Source organism: Petaurus breviceps, unplaced genomic scaffold (genome assembly GCF_028583685.1).
Source record: "Petaurus breviceps papuanus isolate PSGF00001 unplaced genomic scaffold, PetGlider_PUasm1.0 191, whole genome shotgun sequence".
Classification (NCBI taxonomy): domain Eukaryota; kingdom Metazoa; phylum Chordata; class Mammalia; order Diprotodontia; family Petauridae; genus Petaurus; species Petaurus breviceps.
In genome coordinates, this window is record NW_027185811.1 from 897464 (window position 1) to 922453 (window position 24990).

Genomic DNA, 24990 nt, shown 5'->3' on the forward strand with positions numbered 1-24990 from the left:
AAAAATAATTATTGAAAACCATTATTTTAAAAAAGAGAGTGTTTGTATGTGTGTTTGAACACTATATTTCAAGAAGTTGTAAATTAAAACTACCCAGATCTTTTAGAATCAGAGGCCAAAGTAATGACAGAAAGAACCTACTAATCCCCTCCAAAAAGAAACCCTAGCAGGGAAAGTCCCAGGAATATCAAAGCCAAATCTATAGGTCCCTCGTCAAAAGTGAACAAATAGAGCAACCATGCAGAAAGAAGTATTTCAAATATCAAGGACCTACAGTCAGGATTGCATAAAACCTCACAACTTTTACTAAAAAGAAGAGGAAATCTTGGAATACAATATTTCAAAGAGCAAAAGAAATGGATTGCCCAAAGTCACATGGCTAATGTGTCAAGTGTCTTAGGCAGTATTTGAACTCAGGTCCTGCTGACTCCAGGGCGGAGTCAGCCTATTCACTGTGCCTCCTAGCTGCAGATACTCACCTATTACTATGATATTCACCTATTCACTGTGTCTCCTAGCTGCCCCATAAGGGTAGAATTTAAAGAGGAAAATTTATCTGAGCAACTGAAAATAACTATGTGATGATGTATATAAGATTAATATTCTAACAGGAGAAGAAACAAATATCTCTTCTGAACTGTAATGATTTCAAAGAGTATTGAGAAAGTTAAACAGAAACAGAAAATAGAGGTCTTAGGGATGGTTTAGTCTCATCTTGAGGGTTTAAGAGAGAGGAAAGAGAAAGGGAGGGTGAAAGAAGGAATACAATGATCTAGAAAGGATGAGGGGAAGGACTTGCTATTTCTCATAATTGGAGTTCACAGGAAGAAGTCTATACAAAGACAGAGGAAGGGGTAGGGGTAGTGGGCATCAGATGAACATCTCATCTGAAGTAGACAAAGGAACACACACACATACACACAAAAACTTGGGTGTACAAATACATCAAACTCAACAAGGAAAGGAAGAATAGATGGGGGGGGGGGGAAGGAATTAAAGAGGGAAAATAAAACCAGGGAGGAGGGGCGGCCAGGCAGCACAGCGAGTAAGAGCACCGGCTCCACTGTCAGGATGACCTGGGGTTGGAATCTGGGCTCAGACACTTAGCACCCACCCAGAAACACCTGGCCGTGTAACCTCGAGCAAGTTACTTAACCCCAATTGCTTAAAAAAAAAAAAACAGGGAGGAAATTGTCACAAGTAAAACAAACTTTCTGATCCTGAGAAGATTGAAAGAAATGAGTTGAAGGATGGAGGAAAGAGCTAGAATCCAAGGACACATCTTTGTTCCTTAGACATTTGGGGAATGCCTTAACAAAATGTGATGGAATATTTTGTGGCCAGTAAGAAATGACAAAAAGACAATTTCAAAGAATCTCAGTAGTGTGAATACAGAGTGAAGGTAGTAGGACCAACAAATAATTTATACAAGGATGATATGATAAAGAAACCTTGAAAAACTTAAAGAATTTTAATCAAAGCATTGACCAATCACATCTCCAGAGGGCCCATGATGTAGCATTTTACCTACCTCCTTGCAGAGACAGATAGAAATATCTTTGAGTTTATCCAGTTTCAAATTGTATCCAGGCTCCTTTAAAAGAGTTGAAGTGAAGGATTCATGATGGGGAAGGGGACATGCATTTTTGGCCATGGCCACAATGTAGAATGAGGAAGTGGAAGCAAAGAGCTTGGATTACTCATTTTACAAAACCTTAAACCCATTTAACTCTGAAGTTCATAGATCTGAAGTTCACAGATGGGACCAAAATAGGTCCCTGCCCAAGCTCCACTAACTGTATTTTGGCCATATTTGGGGCCCTCCTGGCTTAGAGTGAATGTCAATGGTAACTATTTCTCTTTGAAACGGCAACCCTCAGAGTCTTACCCTCCCAGCTTGATTTTTTTCTTTTTTCCTAATTAAAGGGGCCATCCCTTGACTCACTTTTTTTTTTTATTTTGGAGGGGAAGGCAGGGCAATTGGGGTTAAGTGACTTGCCCAAGGTCACACAGCTAGTAAATGTTAAATGTCTGAGATCAGATTTGAACTTAGGTCCACCTGACTCCAGGGTCAGTCCTGTATTCACTGCATCACCTAGCTGCCCCACCTTCACTCACTTTTTAAAGAAGTCTATTCATTGAATGGTTGTTCCCTCACTCTAAGTGAGTACATGAAAAGACCTTAGCCTAAAAGGGCCAGGATCTCCCATTGCATCCTGGGTCATCTCTAGTTATCTCGATGAATTATCACTGGATCCAGATGGCGCTGGAGGAGAAAGTGAGGCTGGTGACCTGGCACAGCCCTCCCTAACTCAAATCCAAGTCAACTGCAAGTCATGTATGTCATCATTTCCCTGATGCCATGGTTCTCTTCAAAAGTGAAGGACAAACACAGCAGTAAGTAGGGAGAGACATAGGACAAAAGCCTAAGAGAGTAACAGGGCCAAGGAAAGACTTTTTTTTTTTGGCATTATGAATGAATGAAAAGCATTTATTAAACACTTGTTATCATGTGGTAAGCACAAGTATGATCTTCATGAAAACAGGGTCTTCTATGATTAATTTGAAGGACAACACTCATTTGTGTGTATGAGTATGTTCTAGTAAATTTGTTCAAAACAGTCTCATACATTTTATAGGAACCAATTTTGCCCTTTGTCTATCTCTAGACCAAAGAGGAAGGAGTCAATAAAAAGGAAAAGACTCAAGAGTCCGGAGAATGTAGAAATGGTTGAGAAAGATCGATGAAGGGCTGAGTTGAAGGATTAGCCTTGGCCTTTATCCAGGAGATCACAGAGAAGATAAAAAGAATAATAAGAATGATCACAGCTGTTATTTATACAGGCTTTAAAGTTTGCAGAAGGCTTTCCATATAGTATTGTCCTTATAGTATGGAAGGAGAGAAGATGAGGGAACTCAAAACAGATAACCTTAATTTTCTGAGTAATGTAGGCAGTGAGGTATCTGCTTAAAATATGTTTGGGGAGGAGTTGAGAGTAGAGCTTCTATCAGGAAGATGAGAAGGAGTCCTATTCTACAGAAGCAACTGTGATGTAGTGAAAAGAACACTAAATTTGAAGTTATGAGAACAGAATTTGTGTATTGTCTGCAGCATTTATTAGTTGTGTTAGTCAGGTTAGGAAAGTCAGCATGGTGCTATGGAAAGAATGCTACATTTGATGCCTCAAAGAGATTAAAGGTAAAAGACCTATATGTACAAAATGTTTATTGCAGTTTTTGTGGTGGCAAAGAATTGGAAACTGAGGGGATGCTTATCAGTTGGGGAATGGATGAACAAATTGTGGCAGATGATTGTGATGGAGTATTACTATGTTATAAGAAATTATGAGGGGAGTGCTTTCAGAAAAACATGGTAAGACCTATCTGAACTGAAGCAAAGTGAAGTGAGAGGAACTGGGACATCATTGTACACAGTAACTGAAAAGTTGTAATGATGATCAACTTTGGCTACTCTGATCAGTACAGTACTGTGATCAAGACAATGCCAAAAGACTCATGATTAAAAAAATGCTTGAGGTATAATTTTCTCATTTTTTCTTTTTTTACAATATGGCAGCTAGGTGGCGCAGTGGATGTATGTATATAGGCGCAGTATGGCCTATAATCAAGAAGACTTGTCTTCCTGATTTCAAATGTGGCCTCAAACACTTAGTAGCTGACCCTGGGCAAGGCATTTAATCCTGTTTGCCTCAGTTTGCTCATCTGTAAAATGAGCTGGAGAAGGAAATGGCAAACCACTCTAGCATCTTTGCCAAGGAAACCCTAAATGGAGTTGCAGAGTCAGACATGAGCTGAATACAAATAATATGGAAATAGGTTTTGTGTGATTTCATGTGATATCAAAATTGATATCATGTTGTTTGCTTTCTCCCTGGGGGGGAGGGAGGGGGAGAGAATCTAGAACTCAAAATTTAGAAAGGAAAGAAAGAAAAAAGGAACGAACACTAGATTACACATTGTATGACATGGTTCAATTTCCATCTTTGCTACTTACCGCCTGTGTGACCTTACATAAATAACAACCCTCAGGCCTCAATTTCCTCCTCTGTAAAATAAGGAGTTTAAGTTACATCATCACTAAACCCCTTCTAGCTCTAAATTGACAATCCTATGATCTTTAAAGTGAGTAAGTGTAAGTTATTTTTATTTTCCCACTCAGCTGATGACCAGAGTCACTTCCATAGAGTTTATGAAGACTTAAGAGCTAATAAATGTCTCCAAGGGGAGGAAAGTGAAATTAAACTAGAGTGAATAAACAATGGGAATTCATTAAGTGGGTTCCCATCCCCTGAACAATGGAGAATGGTTTGTAAAAATGGAAAGTCTGCTTACAGTCATAAAGTCAACCTGTCAGTTCTCTTTTATTATTTAAAATCTTTGTTGATATCTATTGTTTTTATATTACCTTCGTTTCTATACATATCCCTTTCCTTTCCCCTATCCAGAGAGCCATTCTTCATAACAAAGAATAAAAGAGAGACCTCCAAAAGAACTCAGCACAGCCACTGAGCCCTACCCTGTATGCAAAGTTCTCTTGCCATACTCCTCCATCTCTTCGAGTGAAGGGAGGGGTACATTTTCCTATATCTTGTTAGAGGTCAAGCTGAGTCCTTATAATTATAATTAGTGTTCAGTTTCTTTGTTATTATTGTCAATTTTTCATTCACATTTTTATAGTCATTGTGTATATTGTTTTCCTGGTTCTGTTTACTTTACTTTCATTAATCCATAGAAGTCTTCCCATACTAATCTGTATTCTTTTACTGGGTTTCTCACAGCACAGCAATATTATTCTCTTAAATCCATGAACTACAATTTGTAGCCATTCTTCAGTCATCTACTTTGTTTCCAATTCTTTTCCACTTCAAAAAGTTGTGCTATAAATATTTTGGCATATATAGGACCTTCCTTTCTACCTTTAACAGCTTTGCATATATATGCCTAGCAGTGGAATCTCAGGCCCCTAGGGTATGGACATCTTGGACACTTTCATAGTACAATTTCAAATCACTTTCCAGAATAGGAGAATTGACAGCCCCCTCCCCACCTCCACCCCCACCAACAGTGCATCTTTCATTCCATAGTCTTTTCAACATTGACTATTCCCACTTTTGATATCTTGGCCAATTTGGTAGATGGGAGTCGCTTTGATTTACATTATGATTTAAATTAATGTATGTTTTCATTAAATTTTTATTTATATTATGTTACATTAATGATTTAGAGCAGTTTTTCATATGCTTGTTAACAGGTCACAATTCTTCTTTTAGGATCCTTTGGCCACTAATTCCTTTGGGGAATGAATGGCTCATGGTTTTATATATTTGTGTTAATTCCCCAGATATCAGACCCCAATCAGATATTTGATGTAAATTTTTTCCGCATTTGATAGCTTCCCTTTCAATCTAGTTTCATTAATTTTGATCACGCGAAAGCTCTCAACTCTTTTAGAGGCACTCCAAACTGGATAATCTAAAAACTATTTCTCTGGTTTTGAAATGTCATGTGATGGGGAAACAGCCTGTCTACCTTCCCGATTCCATTGAGTTCAGATATACCCTGGATTCCTGTGGAGAGCGCAACAGGGGAATAGGGATGGGAACAGAAGGAAATGTAGCTGGGCAGGGGTCACTCATCATCCACTTGGTTCACAATTAAGAGACAGGAAGAAACATTAAAGGATGTCACATTTTTCCAGGTGCTGCAGAAACTGGGGAAAATACCAGAAACCAAAGATGAACGCTTTGAACAGGCTGCTCAAAACTTCCACCAGCAACAGGTGAGTGATGGGCAGAGGAGGAAGAAGGTCACATAGAACAGGTAGGGATCCTGGATGGAGAAGAATAGCTCCAGTTTGCACAAACCAGGGATCATGTCTGCCAAGACTTCCTCTTCCCCAGGGGAAGGGGCTATCTGGCAACTCTCTACCTCCCTCAGAAACAAGATTTAACCAGTTAGTTAACAGGTACTTAAGTGCCCCCTATGCCCAGGCACTGTGTTGGGTGTTAGGGATTCAAGTACAAAGAATGAAATAATCCAAACTCTTTAGGAGTTTATTCTAATATTCTAAGCTGTAAGTCATCTAGTCCAACTCCTTTCTTTTATAGACATGGAAACTGAGGTCCAGAGATAGTATATGACTGGTCCAGGGTCATAGAGGTTGTGAATAGTACAGTCCAGTCAAGATTCCAACCCAGGTCCATACTTGCATTCCAGAGCCAAGGTCACTGATGAGCACAGCAGGTAAGAGCACCAGGCCTACATTTGGACCTGAAGTTTGACTACAGCCTCATTCATTTCTTAGCTGTGTGACCCTGGGCAAATCATTTAATCTCTCTGTGCCTCAGTTTCCTTATCTGTAAAATGAGGATAAGACTAACACCTACCTCCCAGGGTTGTTGTGAGGCTCAAATGAGAGAATATTTGTGAAGCACTGCTTAGCTATTACTATTATTGCTTTTTCCATTACTGCAACATGTCCTAGGGGTAGGTTCACTGTCCTTTTTTCCCTAAGGAGTTCCAAGTCTCCTCATCTCCCTGTACCATGCATCCCAACAACATTCTATCTAGGCCCTAGGCAAAATGGTTGTGAGTGCCAGCTACCTCCTTTTAACTCCTCTCCTCCCTCCCCTAACTCCTGAGGCCAACCTAAGCCCTCTCTCTGTGGAAGTGCTCTCTTTCACCAAATTAACAAACCCTCCTCTTCTCAATTCTGCCACCTTTGGAGCCTCACTTCAGGTATAGGTGTTAGTGGGGAAGTAATTCAGATCTTACTGTGGATGACTGATAAATTTAAGTATAAATACCCCCACCCCCCCCAGCAGGGATATTTACATTTTTAATGAGGTGCTTACAATCATGGATTCATGCCAAGTAAGTGTTTTGCTGAGTACCACTAAATGAGCTCAGAAGAAGTATTTTGGGTTTTTTAATTACTTGATTCTAAAAGTTTTTTCAATTAATAAAAATCAATTTTCTCTCCCTCTCACCTTCCCCTGCCTCCATCGGAAAAGGAAAAAGAAAAAACAAAACCCTTGTGACAAATATGCATAGTCAAGCAAAACAAATTCTGACATTGGCCTTGTTCAGTGTTTTATATCATTAGGCCTCAAATCATGGTTGGTCTATTGCATTGATGAAATTTAAATCTTTGAAAATCACTTAACTTTACAATGTTATTGTTATTGTGTAAATTGTTCTCTGAGTTCTGCTCTGGATCAGTTTATATAAGTCTTCCCGGTTTCTCTGAACCTATTCCTTCATCATTTCTTAGAGCACAATAATATTCCATTATATTCATATATCATAATTTGTTCATCCATTCCCCAACTAATGGACACTCCCCTCAGTTTCCCTTTTGCCACCACAAAAAGAACACACATCCACACATACATACATATACATATATGTATATATACACATTACATTTGAGAGACAAAGATCATACATACATACATGTGTCCTTTTCCTCTCTGATTTCTTTGGGGTAAAGGCCTAGCAGTGGCATTGCTATCTAAAAAGTTCAATTAACTTTTTAAGGAATAGTTACAAATTGCTTCCCAGAATGACTGTACCAGTTAACAGTGAAAGAAGGCATATTTCCTTCTGATTGAACTTAAATGCTGAAAAATCCCATCATAGTTACAACTACAACTATAAACAATGAAAATTAGCATCTACCACACATCCTGCCCCATACATAATTACAACTAATCTCAGAAATGTGAAAAGTATCTGAGTTGAGGTTTGAACTCCTAACTCCAAATCTCACTGTTCTACTCACTACTCTGGTTCTTCAAAATATTTTCATTCTTCCTTAAACTTCCCATGTCCACCAACTCTTTCAGCTGAGCACCTTCTTGCTTCATATTTTATTGAAAAAATCAAAATCATTCCCGGAAAGTTCTTTTTTCCTCTTCATGCCACATCACCCAGATGCTTTTTGCCACCATGTCTTCCTCCTCTGTCTCACATGAAGAGGTTGTCTTTCTCCATACTAGAGCAAGACCCTTCACATGCACAAATTCATCCCATCTTCTCCAGGAAATTATCCCTTCTACCATTCCTACTCTCTCACTTTTCTTCAATCTCTCCCTGTCTACTGGCTGCTTCCATATTGCCTATAAACATGTCCGTGTCTCTGCCATCCTAAACAAATCCTCACTTGATCCATCCATCTCAGCTAGCTCTCATTCCATACCTCTCCTCCCTTTAGTGGCTAAACTCCTTGGGAAGGTTGACTATAGTAGGTGTCTCTACTTCTTTTCCTCTCACTTTCTTCTCAACTCTCTATCCTCTGACTTCTGATTCAAATGCAACTTCTCTCTACAAAGTTGCTAATGATCAGAGTTGCCAAATCTACTGGCCTTGTTCTCTTTGCAGCTTTTGACACTATTAATCACTCTCTTCTCCTCTTCTCTCTAGGTTTTTGGGACACCACTCTTTTTTGGTTTGCTTCCTATCTAATTACCTGCTCCTTCTTAGTCTCCATTATTGGATCTTCATCCAGTTCAGGACTAACAATCATGAGAGTCCTTGTCCCGGACACTCTTTTCGTCTCCCCCTATTCTCCTTCACTTCACCATCTTCTCAGTTCTCATGGATTCGATAATCATCTTTCCCTGGATGATTCTCAGATCTGCTTATTCAGCCCTAACTTCTCTGCTGGCCTGCAGTCTCACATCTCCAGCTGCCTAGTGAACATCTTGAATTGGATGTTCTATAGACATCTTAAATTCAGCATGTCCAACATTATCTTTTCATCAGAACCCACCCCACTTCCCAAGCTTCCCTGTTATTGCTGAGAGTACTAGCAACCTCCCATCACCTAGTCTAGATGTCATTTTCTTCTCCTCACTGTCACATCTTCCTGCCACCCATCCATATCCAATCTGTTGCCAAGGCCTGCTGATTTTCCCTTTGTGATATCTCTTTGCATACATGCCCTTCTCTCTTCTGATAGTGCCACCACTCTGGTGCAGGCCCTTACCTCACACCTGGACCTTTGCAAATGTCTACAATTCCATTCTCCATTCAGCTATTAAAGTGATCTTGCAGGTCTGACCATGTTATTCCCTTACTCAGTTCCAGTGGTTCCCTATCACCTCCAGGATAAAATCCTCTGTTTGGTGTTCAAAGACCTTCATAACCTCCCACCACCACCTTTCTAGTCTTCTTTTATCTTACGTCCCACCATATACTCTGGAATCCAGTGACATTGTCCTCCTTGCTATTCCTGGAAGAAGATAGTCTGTCTTCCCACTCCAGGCATTTTCTCTAGGCTATCCCCCATGCCTGGATTTCCCTGCCCCTCTTCGACATCTCTTGGCTTCCTTTAACTTCCTTCAAATCCCAGCTAAAATCCCACCTTCTACAGAAAACTTTTCCTGACCCTTCTTAAATCTTCTATTGATTATTTCTAATTTATAGCTTGTTTCTACTTTGTTGTTTGCATGTTGCCTCCCCCATTAAATTGTGATATCCTTGAGGGAAAGGACAGTCTTTTGACTTTATTTGTATCCCTAGCACTTAACATAGTACCTGGCTGACTGACTCCCCTAAGGCTGAACAATTTACCAGAATTGAAGTCATTTGAGATTCATACCTACTGTGAAAGTTGAGCCCATTAGTCATTCACACCAAAGTCTAAATTGCTTTTTGTTTGCTAATACTCAGACTCTCAGAAATAGTGTTGAGGTTTAAGGTTTAGATTAGCGATGCTCAAGACCCCACAATATTAACCTGCCAGGTCCTGCTGCATGAATTCAACTAAAGTCTTTCTCAGCCAAAGTAAAACAAAGTTTATTAAAGATTCACCTTAATGGTAGACTCTTAAGGACCCTAAGTGTATGTGAAGCTTGTATTGACGAGCAGACCAGAGTAATCTGACACAGAATGAGTCTGCTCTAGATTGAATTCTTGGCCCCTTCATGGAGGCAGGATGCATTTTATATACAGAAAGATTGTGGGAGGGATCTAGGGGTGATCTAGAGGAGGAGTTTGGGGAGGAATCAAATGAGGTCAAACTCCAAGAATGGGACTAAGGGTGGGAAATAGCTGAAGGCTACCTGGAGGTGACGGGCAATGGAGGGCTAGGCTAGTTTAAGGGTAACAGATTTGGGTATAGATATTTTGATAGGATCTAGGGTGGGGAGTAGCATAATGAAAGGCTTATGTCCTCAGGCAAATGCCTCATCTAGTGGGAAGATTCAATCAGCGTTTCTGGGGTTTCCCAGAGCCTGTCCCCATCAATAGGAAATCTCAGACACTGAGAATAGGAATTCTGCCTAGGAAAGAGGAGCAAGAGCCCTTTGCTGAACCAAATACTCATAGATATCTGATGTGTTTCTGTCATGATCCAGGTCTTTATCACTTCAAACTTTCCCCCTTGATTAACTCCTTGTCTCCTTTTGAATGATGGATTTTGAGTCAGAGGATGGCCCATCTCTGCCACTTACTCTCTTTGGGCCAATCATTTCTCTAGGCCTCAGTTTCCTCATCTATCAAGTGAAGAGATGGGACTGAACCAGGAGTCCTAGGGTCTGTGAACTTATTTCTTTAAAATATTTTGATAAATATATTTAAGTGTAATTGGTTTCCTTTATAATCCTATGTATAACAAAGTACGTAAAATAAAATATGCATTTAAAAATGTTATTCTGAAAGGGGCCTTTGGGCTTCAACAGATTGCCATGAAAATTATGAGGTTAAGAACTCCTGACCTAGAGAATCTCTAAAGGAGCTGTACAATCAGAAATCAGTCATTCTTCTCTAAACTCTTACTTAAGTGCCATTTTAATCATGATATTTACGATTGACTAATTATTCCCTAATTCCCTCAATATTCCCTAAAATTCCCTAATACCTTTCCTAATCTTTTAATGAAAAGCTATACTAATTAATTTTCAATATTGCTTAGAACAAAAAATTGGAAAAGGTCAAAATAAGGTCACCAGAACACTTGGATAAAACTGGAGAAGGGAAATTGTTAAGAAGTCCCACTCTAAAGAAGGGCCCAAGCAAGTATATTAGTCATAGCAATAACTTTTATGAAGCTTTATTTAATACAGTTGTTTTGCCAGAGCAGACAGTAGAGCTGCTTCTGACTCCAGCAAATTCACAAGTAGTTGCACTGTTTAGTAAATTAGACCAATCCTAACAAGGCTTTTCCCCACTCCTCCCAGAAGCATAGACATAAGAGCCCTGGGAAGGCCATTGAAGCCAATCCCTTCACTTTATAGATGAGGAAACGTATCTTAAGAAAGACTAGAGAGCCTAAAATCACACAAGATAGTAAGGACCCGAGGCAGCATTTTAACTCAGGTCTTCCAAGTCCAAAACTCCATCTAGGCTGTCTCCCTTCAGAGCCTTCAGAGTTCCCACTACTCCACAGACCTTTACATTTTCTAAACAGTGAGTTCATTTATGTCCCCTTTCATTATGTTTCTGTCTTCTGTAATTGTGTCCCATCTCACCGAGCAAGTATCCCCAGTCATACTGGAAGGTCCCCAAAGGCAGGGATCCCAGGGTCTCTAGTTCTCAATAAGCAACCCTTCTCCATAGTGTACAAAATGGTGCACATCACATGGAAGCATTCAGCACCAAGGAAATGTGACTGGTTGGTTGACTGAAGGCTGTCCCTATTTATATAAGGGGTGGGAAAAACTGACTCAAGCTTGGCCTTTGATGGGTGTGGAGCACTTGGCAAAACCTCAGAGATCAGAGATCACAGCATTTTAGAGCTGAATGGGATGTGAGATCCAGGTTGTCTAAGCCCAAGCCATTCCTTCTGTAAGATGAGGAAACAAGCCCGGAATGAGGAGGCAGTGACTTTCCTGTGTCACTCAGCTTGTTAGTATCGAACTCCCTCAGCCCAGAGCTCTTTCCATGAGAATCAGATCAGTGAGGCAAGAAGAAAGGAACTGGGACGTTCCTCTTCTGGAAGTGGAAAAAGGAGAGCCAGGAGGCCAGTAACAAAAGGATATCCAGAAATGCTGTCCCTCTTTCCCCATCTCCCTTGAAGGCAGGCTTAATCTGAAGCTGGAAGGAATGAGGTTAGGCCTCAGGAGGAATTTTGTGATTGAAGTGATTAAGAGATATAACTAAGAATCTCTTTTGATGGAGAGCCTGAGACACTCTTCCTAGAGGACTCTCAGCAGTTTGGACTGGGTTAAGGAGATGAATTAAAGCATTTTCCTTTTTTATTTTTAATTTGTATTAATATATTTTATGTTACAAGATAACTGTCAAAGTCTCAATGTCTCTAACTGACCTAGGCTTTGGGATACACCTTTTCAGGGAGTTACACATTCCCACCCCCTACGGACATGGCCTTTCCTACCTTGTCTCAAGCCTATGTACATTGGGGCCTTGACTTTGTACTTGGTTAGCAATAAACAGCAATGTAATAAAAGTTCATGGTGCTCAGGCCGCTGGATTTGACGTTGGAAGGCCTGGGTTCCATCCAGTCCCTTCTCTACCATTTATCAGCTATGTGATTTGGGGCAAGTTACTTTTATCTCTGAATCTTGGCTTCCTTGTTTGTACAATGGGATAATAATACCTGCTCTGCCTACCTTGATGTGAAGATCAAAGGAAATTATTTCTATAAAGTGCCATTTAAATGTCAGCTATTATTATTCTCACTCTCCATCAGTGTTATCCCCCATTCTTCCCTCTTATAACTTGAATACTGGAAAAGGTACAGTGGGAGAAGGAAATGACATGCCTTTCTGTGGGAAAGTCTACTGGGAAAAACTGAATACAAACCCAGAGTCTGCGGCACATTAAGATATAGGGCCAAGATATATAAGATATGGACGGGGTTTAGGGAGAAGCCCTGAGATGAAGAGAGGATGGGTGGTCTGTGTGAAGATTCAAAGGAAAATTAGGGCCAGGTGCCTGTGGGGAATAAAGAACAGGCTTTCCTACATGGAATAGAGAATTTAATACAGGATTATATAAGGGCAGAGACTGGGTAGGGGGGTGGACAGGGGGTGTGAGGAGAAAGGGAGGTCAGAATTGGTAGAGGCACTTCATAGAATCATGGAACTTTAGATCTAAAAGCAGTCTTATAGGTTACCTGGTACAACTCTCTCATCCTTATTGTAGGAATGAGGAAACAGAAGCCATTGAAGCCATAGGAAGAATAAATAGAAAAGAGCTCAGTGAGAGTCCTAGTAACACCTTAATTTTGTTGTTGTTTAGTCATTTTTCAGTTGGCAAAGATACTGGAGTGATTTGCCATTTCCTTCTCTACCGAATTTTACAGATGAGGAAATTGAGGCAAACAGGTTAAGTGACTTGCCCAGGGTCACACAGCTAGAAAGTATATGAGACTGGATTTGAACTCTAGTTTTCCAGACTCCAGACCCAGTGCTGTATTCACTGAACCACCTAGCTGTCCCTTCTTAATTTTTAAATGGGCCCAAAAGAAACATTGCTGGCAGAGGATAAGATAATCCACATAGTACTCCACGCTTCAAGGATCTATAATTTCGTGGATGTGGACATTCCCTCTACCCAGCAGATCACTTTAAAAACCTCCCCTTAGGTGGCTAGGTGGCACAATGAATAGAGTACCAGCCCTGGAGTCAGGAGGACCTGTGTTCAAATCTGGCCTCAGACACTTAACACACACCAAAAAAACTAGCCATGTGACCTTGGGCAAGTCATTTAACCCCAATTGCCCTCCAAAAAGCAAAAAAAAAAAATTTTTTTTAAAAGACCTCCCCTCAAGAGATCATCCTCTGACCCTCCTTCCCCTTTACAGTCAAAGTCCTAGAAAATATCTACACCCATTGCCTTCACTTCCTTTCCTCGTCCTGTTCAGAACTTTACAATCTGACTTCTGACCTCATTATTCTCCTAAATCTGTTCTCTCTGAAGTAGATTAAAGATGGTGATCTCTTAATGACCAGACCTGATGGCCCTTTCTTGATTCTCATCCTTCTCACTGATCTGCTGCATTCGACACTGTCAACCACCTTCTCCTAGATACTTTCTGCTTTCTGGGTTTTCATGACCCTGCTCTCCTCTCACCTGTCTTCCTGTTATATCTTAATCTCTTTTTCTGTATCATTATCCATAACACTCCCCCTGAATAAGAGGTACCCAAGACTCTGTCCTAGACCCTCTTCTAATTTTTCATATCTCACATAGGGACCATGCTGGTCCCCATAGGCTCAGTTGCCTTTATACTGATGGCTTCCAGATCTGTAGATCCAGCCCGACTCTGTCTTCTGAGCTCCAGTCCATGCCACCAACTTCCTCTTGGACATTCCAAACAGGCCACAGACATCTCAGACTCGGCATCTCCAAAAGAGAACACGTTATCTTTGCCCCCAAATCAGCACTACTTCTGAATACCCACCATCCTTCTAGCTGTCCAGGTTTGCAGCCTCGGAGTCTTCTTCCTCAACCCCTCTCTCTCCACCTACATCTCCAGCAACATCTCTTCCATCTGTCTGCTCCCCTAGATCAGGTTGTCGCCTCCTCTCTCAGGCCTCCGAATGGTCTCTCTTCCACCAGGTCCTTGTGTCTGTGTGATGGTCCTAGATTGCAGGTTTGTCAGTCTCATTCTTTCACTCAGTGAGCCACTCCAATGGCTCCCTCTTGACTAGAGGATCACATAGAAACTCTTCTGTTTTGTATTTAAAACCCTTTATAACCTGGCTCCTGCCCTTCCAATCTTCTAGTACTCGCTCTGTTGTCCAGCCAAAGTGCCCTTCTGACACACAGCTCTTCATCTCAGGGCGTTGCACAGGTTCTTCCTTATGCCAGCCCTGCCTCTCCAAAGCTTAGCTCCAGCACTACTTTACATGTAAGCTGTGAGACCTGTATATTTCATATTTAAATACTGTGGGGTCCTGATGGTGAAAGCCATAATACACAGTAAGAAGTGAAAGCCATAAACTTAAGCTCTGTGAAAGGTGGACGCCTAGACATGGTGACCTGTAAAAAAAATCATAATTAAGGCACTGATTCACAACTTAGATACTGTGACTGGTACATGACCAATACATGACTTGTACCCAACCTTGAATGCCTGAGCATTTATTCAACAGCATTAGGTAAATGAGTGGATGTCTGGGAACGAGGTTCAATGCTAAGTATAAACTAAAATATTAACCAAAACATTAACTAAGCAGAAAAACCCAAAATATCCACCAATCCACGGTGAAGCACCCTATGGCTCTTCCTCCCTTGGTCTGATTTCTATAATTACCACAGGGATTTTGAGGGGATCTTTGCAGGGATCCACTGAATTGTCTGGCTGCCACCTCAGATTGCAATTACACTCCCATAATCAATCTGGAAATCCTTGACCTCTTTTTTTGGTATCTAACTTACCCCACCATATGGGGGAGGGACAGCGTTTCCCCAGCTAGGGAAATTCTGGACTTTACACATATATATGTATATGTGTGATGGGCATATCATATACAAAAGGCAGCTAGGTGGTGAAGTGGATAGAGTGCTTGGCCTGCAATCAGAAAGATTCATCTTCAAGAGTTCAAATCCAGCCTCTGACACTTACTAGCTGTGTGACCCTGAGCAAGTCACTTAACCTTGTTTGTCCCAGTTTCCTCATCTGTAAAGTGAACTAGAGAAGTGTATTTGCCAAGAAAACCCCAAATGGGGTCATGAAGTGTCAGACATGACTGAACAATAATAATAACAACAAAATATAATATACATATCTCTCTGGATACAAAGTAAGTTAGCTCCTTGAGGGGATAAGACTGTCCCAATTTTATCTATGTATCCCCAGTACCTGTCATAGTGCTTGACCCTTATAAATGTTTGATTAACTGATTGATTACCACTCATCCACATCCTAACAGACAGTTTCATGAATTATAGTAACCAAAAAAAAATCATCATTTGGTGGCCAACATCGTGATGGTGAGCTTGAGCTTCTCCGAATTTAGGAAGGCTGTCCCTTGTGCCTCTGATGGCAAAGCTGCTGCCAGATCTGTACTTGAAGCCTTTTTGGCTAGACAGGACATGAGGAAGCTTGTGCTGTCTTCCATTAGCATAGATTCCAAAAACGGAGGACTGCCTCTGGGTTTACCATGAAGAAAATAGAACTTAGTGGAGGAATTTATGGAAATCATATACAAATCCACTTGTAGCCATCAGGATTATCAATCACTTAAGTAAATAATACAAGAGATCCCAGCCTCAAAAATGTCTTTTTTACTGTATTGTAGAGGCATCTGCTTTTCACTTCCCCTTCATCTTGAATAGTCTTTCCAGTCATTTAACCAAATTAATTTTTCTTTCCAGGCTGAAGGCCAAAGACTATACAAGGACTTGAAACATTTCCTTAGTGCTGTCAAAGGTATATATCCCAATATCTATGATCCCAGAGGGCACTGAGGTCTGTACTAGAGAGCTGGAGGGTGGGGTAGGTGCAGAAAGGAGAGAGAAATGCTTTGTGGGAAAAGAAGCTACCAAATCAAAGATTCTTTTGGTTTATATAATGTTACCAGAAATCCTGCCTTCCTGTTTCCTGTCTGCTTCCAGTATTTTCCCAGAGCCTAACAACTTGAGATTTAATTGACTGTGGTGGTTAGAATAATTTTAACTTAAGCTCTAGCCAGCTTCTCTATGGGGCACATCCCAAAGCTATCCAAGTGTCTTCCCAGTTCACCTAAAGATGCCATGATTTGCATATCATTTGTATAATCAATGGAATCAATGTTGGGGTGAAACTTCTTACAAAGACTGAGTTCTTTTCTTCCAGTGATGCACGAGAGCTCGATGAGACTGTCCCAAACTCTGCAGGAGATCTACAGCTATGAGTGGGAGGGCTACAGGGACCTGAAAGTCATTGCCACGGTACAGAGGAAGACCTGGGGCCAGTGACAACCACCCCCATTTATGCAGCACCTACCCTGTGTAGACTTGCCAGGCCAGGCACCAGGGGAATAGCAAGTTTGTAAAAGATATGGTCACAGCCCTTGCCTTCATGGAGCTCACACCTAGCAGGGGAATGAGACACAAAGAGAAATAATTATAATGCACAATATCACACAATAAGTGTTTTGAGAAGTCCAGAAGAAAGGGCTAGGTGAGGTCAGAGAGAAGAAAGGTCACTGCCAAACAGTGGGACTAGGGAAGAATTTTGAAAGGAGATATAGTTTGAGATCAGTTTAAAGGGCAACTAGGAAATCCACAGACAAAGCCATTCCTCGCTCCTTGATGTCCCTTTGCCAGCGGCTGATCTCTCCCTTTGTCTCACTGTTCTCCTTCCTAGAAGTTCAGTCTAGGCTGGACCTTCTTGTCACTTGCCAGTAGAAATGCAGTACAGATAAGAGCCGGGGAAGCTGAAACTTTTTAGATAAAATGAGGAATTTAAAGGGTTATAATGCAAAGAGAGCTTGAGGAGGCCCCTGGAATTAAAGATCATGAGCCCACTGGAGTTTTTTAAAGTATTATCACCTATAGATGTCTGTTATCTGGACTCTAATAGTGCTCACCAAAGCCCATCCTTTTCTTCTGTTTGAGTTCTTCCTTCAGGAAGCCTCCAAACACTAACCTCCTCTAGTTCTCCCTCTCAATCCCTCTTCACCTCCAGCATCAGTATCTGGAGCACATTTTCCCCTATTTCTAAGCCCCATCTTCTCTATCATATTGGGAAAGTGCAGAGGGCAGGGGCTCTCTGGATCTTCCACCGAACCCAAGACAAGGTACAACACACACAATCAAAGCAGGTCTCTGATTGCCCAGCAGCACCAGTGGCATTAACTTAGTGGGCAGCTGCTGCTGAGGAATAGGATGCTGGAAATTCTTAGCAAAATACCCCCTCACCTCCATGTGTTTCCCCACAGAATAATAATCTCCTTTGGGAAGATTATGAAGAGAAACTGGCTGACCAGGTCGTGAGAACCATGGAGAACTACATATACCAGTTCAATGAAGTTAAGGTACTGTTTCATCAGCTCAGTGCCAGCACTAGGGTCAAGAGGAAGACAGAGATCAGGGCCAAAGGCTACACTTATTAAGCACCCACTTAATGTTGTGCCAGGTGCTGAGGAAGTAAACATGACCAGACGACTTCTAAAGCCCCTTCCAGCTCCAAATCCTGTAATATTCTGACCCAGGGGTCCTACTGAGAAGACAGTGCTTTGCTGTTTATCCCACCTGGGCCAAGAAGTTAGTTTGGACCTTTTCTTTCTTTTTTTTTTAAATAAATTTGTATTGATATTTTATCTCACCACAGTTATCTCAGATAGCCCTTTTTCTTCCCCTCTCAGAGAGTCATTGCCTGTAACAAATAGTATTCTTTTAGAGAAGAAAAAAATTTCAGCACCACTGATCAATACAGTGAAAAAGTCTGAAAATGTGCAATATATATATAACACCTGTGGATTCCCACCTCCACCAAGGGGTGACATGGGGGCATCCTTTCAGATCCATGCACTGAGTCCTGCTCAGTCTTTACAATTTTATTATATTTACTTTTGATTCATTTGGGGTGTGGTTCAGTTACTTCCATTTACTTTGTTGTGGTCATGGTAGATAGTGTTTCCTTGACTCTGCTTCATTCCTTTTTCATCCTTTTCTGGACCAGGAGAGAATTTCCAAGCGAGGTCGAAAGCTAGTAGATTATGACAGTGCCCGGCACCACCTTGAAGCAATACAGAATGCCAAGAAGAAGGATGAGGCTAAAACCCTCAAGGTAATGAGAGCAGGTCTCCAGTCTGGGAGCTGGATGAGTGTTAGCCCATCCTTCCTACCTGTGGGAACCCTGAGTGTGGTCACTCCTAGGTAGGTGCTGGAGTGGGAGAAGACAGCAGCTATGGGCAAGGCAGGGGCCACAGGCTCACCTGTCTGACACCTCAACCCCCCTCCCCCCCAGGCAGAGGAGGAGTTTGTCAAAGCACAGACAGTATTTGAGGACCTGAACCGGGAGCTACAGGAAGAGCTGCCTCTTCTCTACAGCAGGTAAAGGATCCAGGGAGAAGTATTGTGGCAGTAGGGGGCCAGGGCTGCCTCTGGGCAAGGATGTGGTGCCCTGAGAAGAGTCCCACCAGTCTGGCTGGCCAGAGCCTCCTTGAGGCCTCCTTAGTGCTGTCACTGACTCACTTTGTGACCCCTGACAAATCTAGGCCCATTTCCTTATCTGCCCTCCTTGATTCTCAAAGCTTTCAGGCTAAAAATTGATATGAGATATGAAAGTGATGCAGTTTGGGGAGCTGGGAACCTTTGATGACGCTATTTGGGGTTGCTGGGAACCCCAAAATGTCAGGGTACTTGCCAAGTCTGCCTGGAAAGAATTCAAGCACTCAAGCCTTCTTACAGTCAAAGTAGGGAGGTTTATTATAATGCCAATAGAAGACGGCCAAGATTATTAGTGAATCTTCAGTTTGATGAGAATGGTGCTGATGCTTATATATGAAAAGGACAGCGAAAGGAACTGGATTGATCCAGATCCTCTGACTCCATAGCCAAAGCTCTCTCCATTATAACTTTAAGTAGTCAGGGGTGTGCCTACAGTGAAAGAAAATCTAGTAAGCTAAGGAGTGGTCAACAAATGTAAGTAGTCTGGGTGGGCCTAGAGTAAAAGGAATGTCAAGTAAGTTAATTAGGTGACCCAGGTGGGCTGGGCTGGGTCAGTTGCCTTAGATCTGGACTGCTGAAATGTATGGGAAAACTTAGGGACTGTGGTTTCAAAGACATGGTCTTTACCTTTTTGGAATCCTGGTAAACCTGGGATCTACTCCCTCATTTGTGAACTGCAGAACTAATGCCATAGCATGAGTGGCTGTTGTTATTAATCATTTGCTCCTCACAGCATTCCGAAGGATAGATGGTACATATTACAGACCAAAAAACCTGAGCTCCATTAGAAGTGAAGTGACTTGTGCCAGAATTAGTGACTGATCCAGGGCCTCTGACTCCATAGCCAGTGCTCTCTCCATTATGCAGCCTTTCCCATCTGTTATGAGTTTTATAAATATTAGTTATCAGCCCTTCCTTCCTGGGCACTCACCCACTGTTCGCTTTGCCTGGCTCTGCTCTGTTCCCCATTAGCCGCATTGGCTGCTATGTGACCATCTTCCAGAACATCTCCAACCTCCGGGATGTTTTCTATCAGGAAATGAGCAAGGTAAGAAGCCCTTGGTCAACTTAGGTGATGAGGGGGGTTTCTGGGAATGGTGTGAGGCCCATAAGCACCTTCCCAAGGTCATTATTCCTGGTAGATGGGATGAAATAGTATCCATGGATTAGTGTGTCCTGTTTCAGTTGCACACAATAACACACACATGCTAGCACTAACATATGTATGCAAACACATGCACAACGAAGGTCTCTAGGCCAGAAAGAGTGATACTAAAATGAAAGGATCTAGACTGGGTTAAATTTATACATGAATTTATTATTTATTTAGTTTTTACTATGTGTAAAGCATTAAGGATGAAGCAGAAGATAGTCCCTGCCCTCAGGGAGTTCACATTCTAATAAGCAAGACCATAGTTTCTGTTTTTATGTCAAATGGAAGGGCCTCAAGCTGTCCCTAGGGTCCTGCAACCTAGCCTATGGTAATGCCTCTTCTTATAGAAAAACCTCTCAATAAAGAAGGTTATGTGAGACTGAAATGTGTAAGCCTTGGAATCTCGATCTGGGTAGGGTAGAGGTGAGTCTTAAAATCCTGGGAGAGCGTCTCTGGTCATCTGGCTGGATTTGGGCAATCCTTTTAGGCAGAAGGGGTAGACCAAATGATCTCTCACATCCTTCCCAGATTCTGTAATATATGGATCCACATCTTTATCTCCTTCCTCCTGGGTCTTGACACATCCACACCTCCAGAACTGAGACCCTCTGTTGCTACCACAGTCACAGAATTGAGTTGGGTCACTTAAGTCTAAGCCGTACTTGAAATATGAATCTTCTTTGCATTACCCTAGTATCTGGTCTTTGCTTTAACAACTCCAATGATAGGTATCTTCTGGTGTTCAGAGGAAACTAATTCCATTTTTGGATGTTTTTTGGTTATTAGGAGCCTCTTCCTTATGTTAAATTAAAATCCCTGTCTTTGAGCAAAGGATTTCTTTGACTTAATGATGATGTCAGAGTATGCTAAAAAGGCAGTATTGGGAGGTCATCTAAGTCTAACCCCCTGCCAGAAGTAGGAATCTCTACCAAGTTGTCCTCTAGCCAACTGGGTTTGCTTATTTTATATCAAAACAGACACAGAATGAAGGAAGCCAGCACAGAATTACATACCACCTGTGTATATTCCGTTACAACATTGGTCATGGAAAGCTAACTGCATGCTGTTATCAAAGGGCATTATGAAGCAGAGATAGCATTCCCAACCTGAGTGACGTGTGGCATGCAGGCACCAGGGGCCAGAAGAATGACTACAGAGTGAGGGGCCCCACTGAGTTTCTCTGTGCCCCTGGCTAAGTCTAGTAAGGTTCAGAAGCAAATGCTCACGTGCCTGATTGTTCCACCCTAAACACCCCAGTACTTTGACTGGGTACAGAAACTCACACTGGGAGACTCAGCCCAATGCTTCAATGCTTCTGTGGGAACTCCCAACAATAGCCAGGAAATGGGGTGCACACACAGGATACAAAGACCCCAAAGCAGCTTTGGGGTAACTGGATGGAGCTCTGGACATTATTACAAAAAGAGGAGGGGATTCCATAGGTTTTCAGGGGAAGGGAAGCACAGAGCAGGGTTGGGAAGAAGAAAAGGTATAGAGCTGGAAGTCTCAGAGAAGATGGCCAAACTGAGCTATTACAGCCATTCCTTCCTTTTTTCTTTTGTTGATTGTAGCTGAACCACGACCTATATGAAGTGATGAGCAAACTGGAGAAGCAGTATTCCAGCAAAGTCTTTGTGGTCAAGGGAGTGTCCAAGTGAGTGATCTGTGGTGTTTTTTCTGTCACACGGTCAACTTTGCTCCTTCTCTGTGTCCTTCCCTTCTCCCTCCTTTTCCCTTCCCCACTTCCATCCCCCTCTCCGCCTTCAGACCAAAGTCATGGCCTTCCCATGGTGGGTGAGCGAGTCTGGATTCCCGCGTAGATGTGTTACATTTCAAAGCTGATATAAGAGTCCTTTATGTGACCCCTCCACTCCAGTCAGATAGTGCTACTTACTATCATCACTTACTTTCTGCCCCCCAGTAACACCATGTACTTTTCCTGCTGTGCCTTTGCTCATACAGTTCTCTTCCACCCTCTTCATGGAATACCCTCTTTTCTACTTGTAAATAATCCCACTCAACCTTCAAAACCCAGTCCAGGATCTCACTCTTCCATGAAGCTTCTGTGACTGTGCTAGGCCCATTATCTCTCCCTCTTCCAAACTCATAGATCTTAACCATAATCAATACTATAGCCATTGAAAAATATTGAGTAAGCACCTATAGTGTATATCATTAACCCTTCCTGCCCTGGCAGAGCTTAAGGCCCTTGAAGGGGAGGAGTACACTTAAAAGACAGGCTAACCATACTAGGCAGTGTTTGCTACCAGCCACGTGGAAGGCACAGAGAGCAAGCACTAGAGAGGTTCAGCAGGGAAGTCTTCACGGGGGAGAAGAGACCTGACTGGGGCCCTGAAGAGTAGAACAGAAACATTGTGCCCCTTACCTGGCAAAGAGTCATGCTGTATTATGCTGCATTACTCTGGACCTTAGCTCACCCTGTGGTCTACACTCTGCTTCCCCCAACACACACCCACTAAATTGTCATTTATTGGAGGATAGGGGCCATGTCTCATTTTCCTATGTATCTCCTCTATTCAAGTTAACATACATTTATGGAGCATGTTCAGGGCCTTGTGCTAGGTTCAAGATAAGTCATGAAGGACATAGGTGTGAATTCTGCCTTTGTTCATCTACTAGCTCAGCAGCCATGGGCAAGTCACTTAACCCCTCTGAGTTCCTGTGTCCTCCTTTGTAAGTGGAGGTAATCAAACCTATGGTGCCTCCTCCCTTCCAAGGACAAACGAGGTATGTAAAATGTTCCATAGAGATGTTAGCTATTACTTTACAATCTAATATGGAAAATAAGATGGGGATACAAAGAAACATAATACTGCAAAAGAAAGGAATAATAAAAGTGCTTTGAGAGAAATAGATTACATGTGGCTGTGGCCTAGGGGAGACGTCATAGAGAAGCCATTCAAAGTGTGCCCATCTGGAAGGAGAAATAGGATTTCAGCAGGTAGAAATGGAGGGGAGACATATTCCATGCTTTAGGAATGGGAAATTATTCAGGGAGTAGTGAATAATCCTATCTGGCATGAGTCCTTTCTTTAGGGGAGGGGGAAGTAATGGAAAATAAGCCTGGAAAGGGAGGTTAAAAGTCAAACTGTTGAGTTTGGACTGGGTAGAGGCCTGATAAATACCTGTTGAATTAATTTAACCTGCCATTGTCTCCCATAGCTATTAAAATGTAGCTTAGAGATGAGAGACATCCCTCACTAACAACCACCCCCCTTGGCCACTGAGAGTGAAAAGACCTAAGCCTCTCTGCGGAGGACAGACTAATTAATAACCATTACCTCCCCTGCCCCCCATGGGAAGCTCTGCTCCACCCACCCAAAGCCCTCCAGTCTCTAAATGTGAGACCTGGTTGGCAAGCTTTCCCCAGGCCATTCCCCCTTTGGGGACCGCCCTCCCTTCCACTGGCACTTCTTGAAAACTGCTCCAAATCAGCTACCTCTGGGAAGTCAACCGTCAGAGCATTACCTATACAGGTGCGCAGCATGCACTTGAGTCTGTTACAAATGCTCTGTGAATTGATTGGCCCCTTCCAACTTCAGCTTCCTTTAACAGAACACATTCAGTTTCCCTTTTCTCCATCATATTCCCGTTTCCCTGGTTCTCCTATTCTGGGAGCTCCTAATTCATGGGTACTTAACATGTCACAGCCAGAAGAGACCTTAGACATCATTTGCTCCAAACCCCACTTTTTCCGGCAAAGAAGCTGAAGCCTAAGAGAGAGGAGGTGACTGAGGATAAGTCACCTTGTCTCCGTTAGCCTGGGGTGTCCTAAGGCCAGAGAACAGTTCCTTAACTCACTGCAACAAACATTTATTAGGCACTTCCCAGGTTCAGGGCATCCTGATAGGCACTAGGGGCATCAGTGGAAAAGCCCCCCAGTCCCTGACTAGAATCCTACCTCTGGATCTACACTCCTACACCCGTGCTAGGATGTCTGGTCTGTTCTGCCACCACCTATCCCAGCTCTCACTGGCCCTGACCGAGACAGTTTCACAGTAACCTTTAAAATGCTCCCCATGCCTCAAGTCCTCAGTTTCCCTTGAGTTCATCCTGCCCTCTCATGCCAGTCATCTTAATAGCAGCAGTCTGATAGTATTGCACCCTGGCTCCAAAGCCTTTAGTAGCCCCCTGTGCCTTGGAGGGAAAGTGAGATCCTCCACAATCTTCCTTTATGGTCTTCAGTCCCCTCCTCATTCCTAACTGATCCCGAGATTACTAAGATTTTTAAGTCTCAGGTGAAGTGAATGAATGAGTCACAGAGTCATAGAGGAAAGGGAAACTGAGGCCCCCAAAAGTCAAGGGACTTGTCCAGTGTACATAGTTGCTAGGTAGCAGAGCTGGAGATTCAAGTCCACAGCCTCAGGGTTCCAATCTAAGGCTTTTTTTCCCCCACTGTATTTTATAATGCTGCTTCTCCTAGAAAAGCCACTTGGCCACTTCTGGCCTCAGTTTTCCTGCCTCTAACATGAGAAGATCTGACTAGATGATTGGGAAAGCAAAGGGGAAGGTCTGACATTTCAACTCTGAAGTTAATGCTTCTAAATAAGTGTTCCTTGGTTGGTGCTTAATTGACTTGTAGGTTTGTGGTGGATAGTCAAGGAGATAGAAGGAACCACATCACCTCAGGCAGGAAGAGGGCCAGCACTTCTGTATGAATCCCAAGACCACCCAATGAAGCCAGATTTCCCTTTATAAGTGTAGTGGCAGGAGTGGACTGAGAT

General features: G+C 42.3%; 1 protein-coding gene across 1 annotated transcript in view; it reads left to right on the forward strand.

Moving 5' to 3' along the window:
* Positions 1-24990, forward strand: part of BIN2 (bridging integrator 2) — a 48760-nt gene that overhangs the window by 14957 nt on the left and 8813 nt on the right. Inside the window, exons 2-9 of the mRNA XM_069092527.1 lie at positions 5720-5800; positions 16312-16366; positions 16772-16866; positions 17859-17954; positions 18602-18709; positions 18890-18975; positions 20065-20140; positions 21817-21899. Of these exons, the coding sequence (XP_068948628.1) occupies positions 5720-5800; positions 16312-16366; positions 16772-16866; positions 17859-17954; positions 18602-18709; positions 18890-18975; positions 20065-20140; positions 21817-21899 (680 nt within the window). The remainder of the gene's footprint in view (positions 1-5719; positions 5801-16311; positions 16367-16771; positions 16867-17858; positions 17955-18601; positions 18710-18889; positions 18976-20064; positions 20141-21816; positions 21900-24990) is intronic.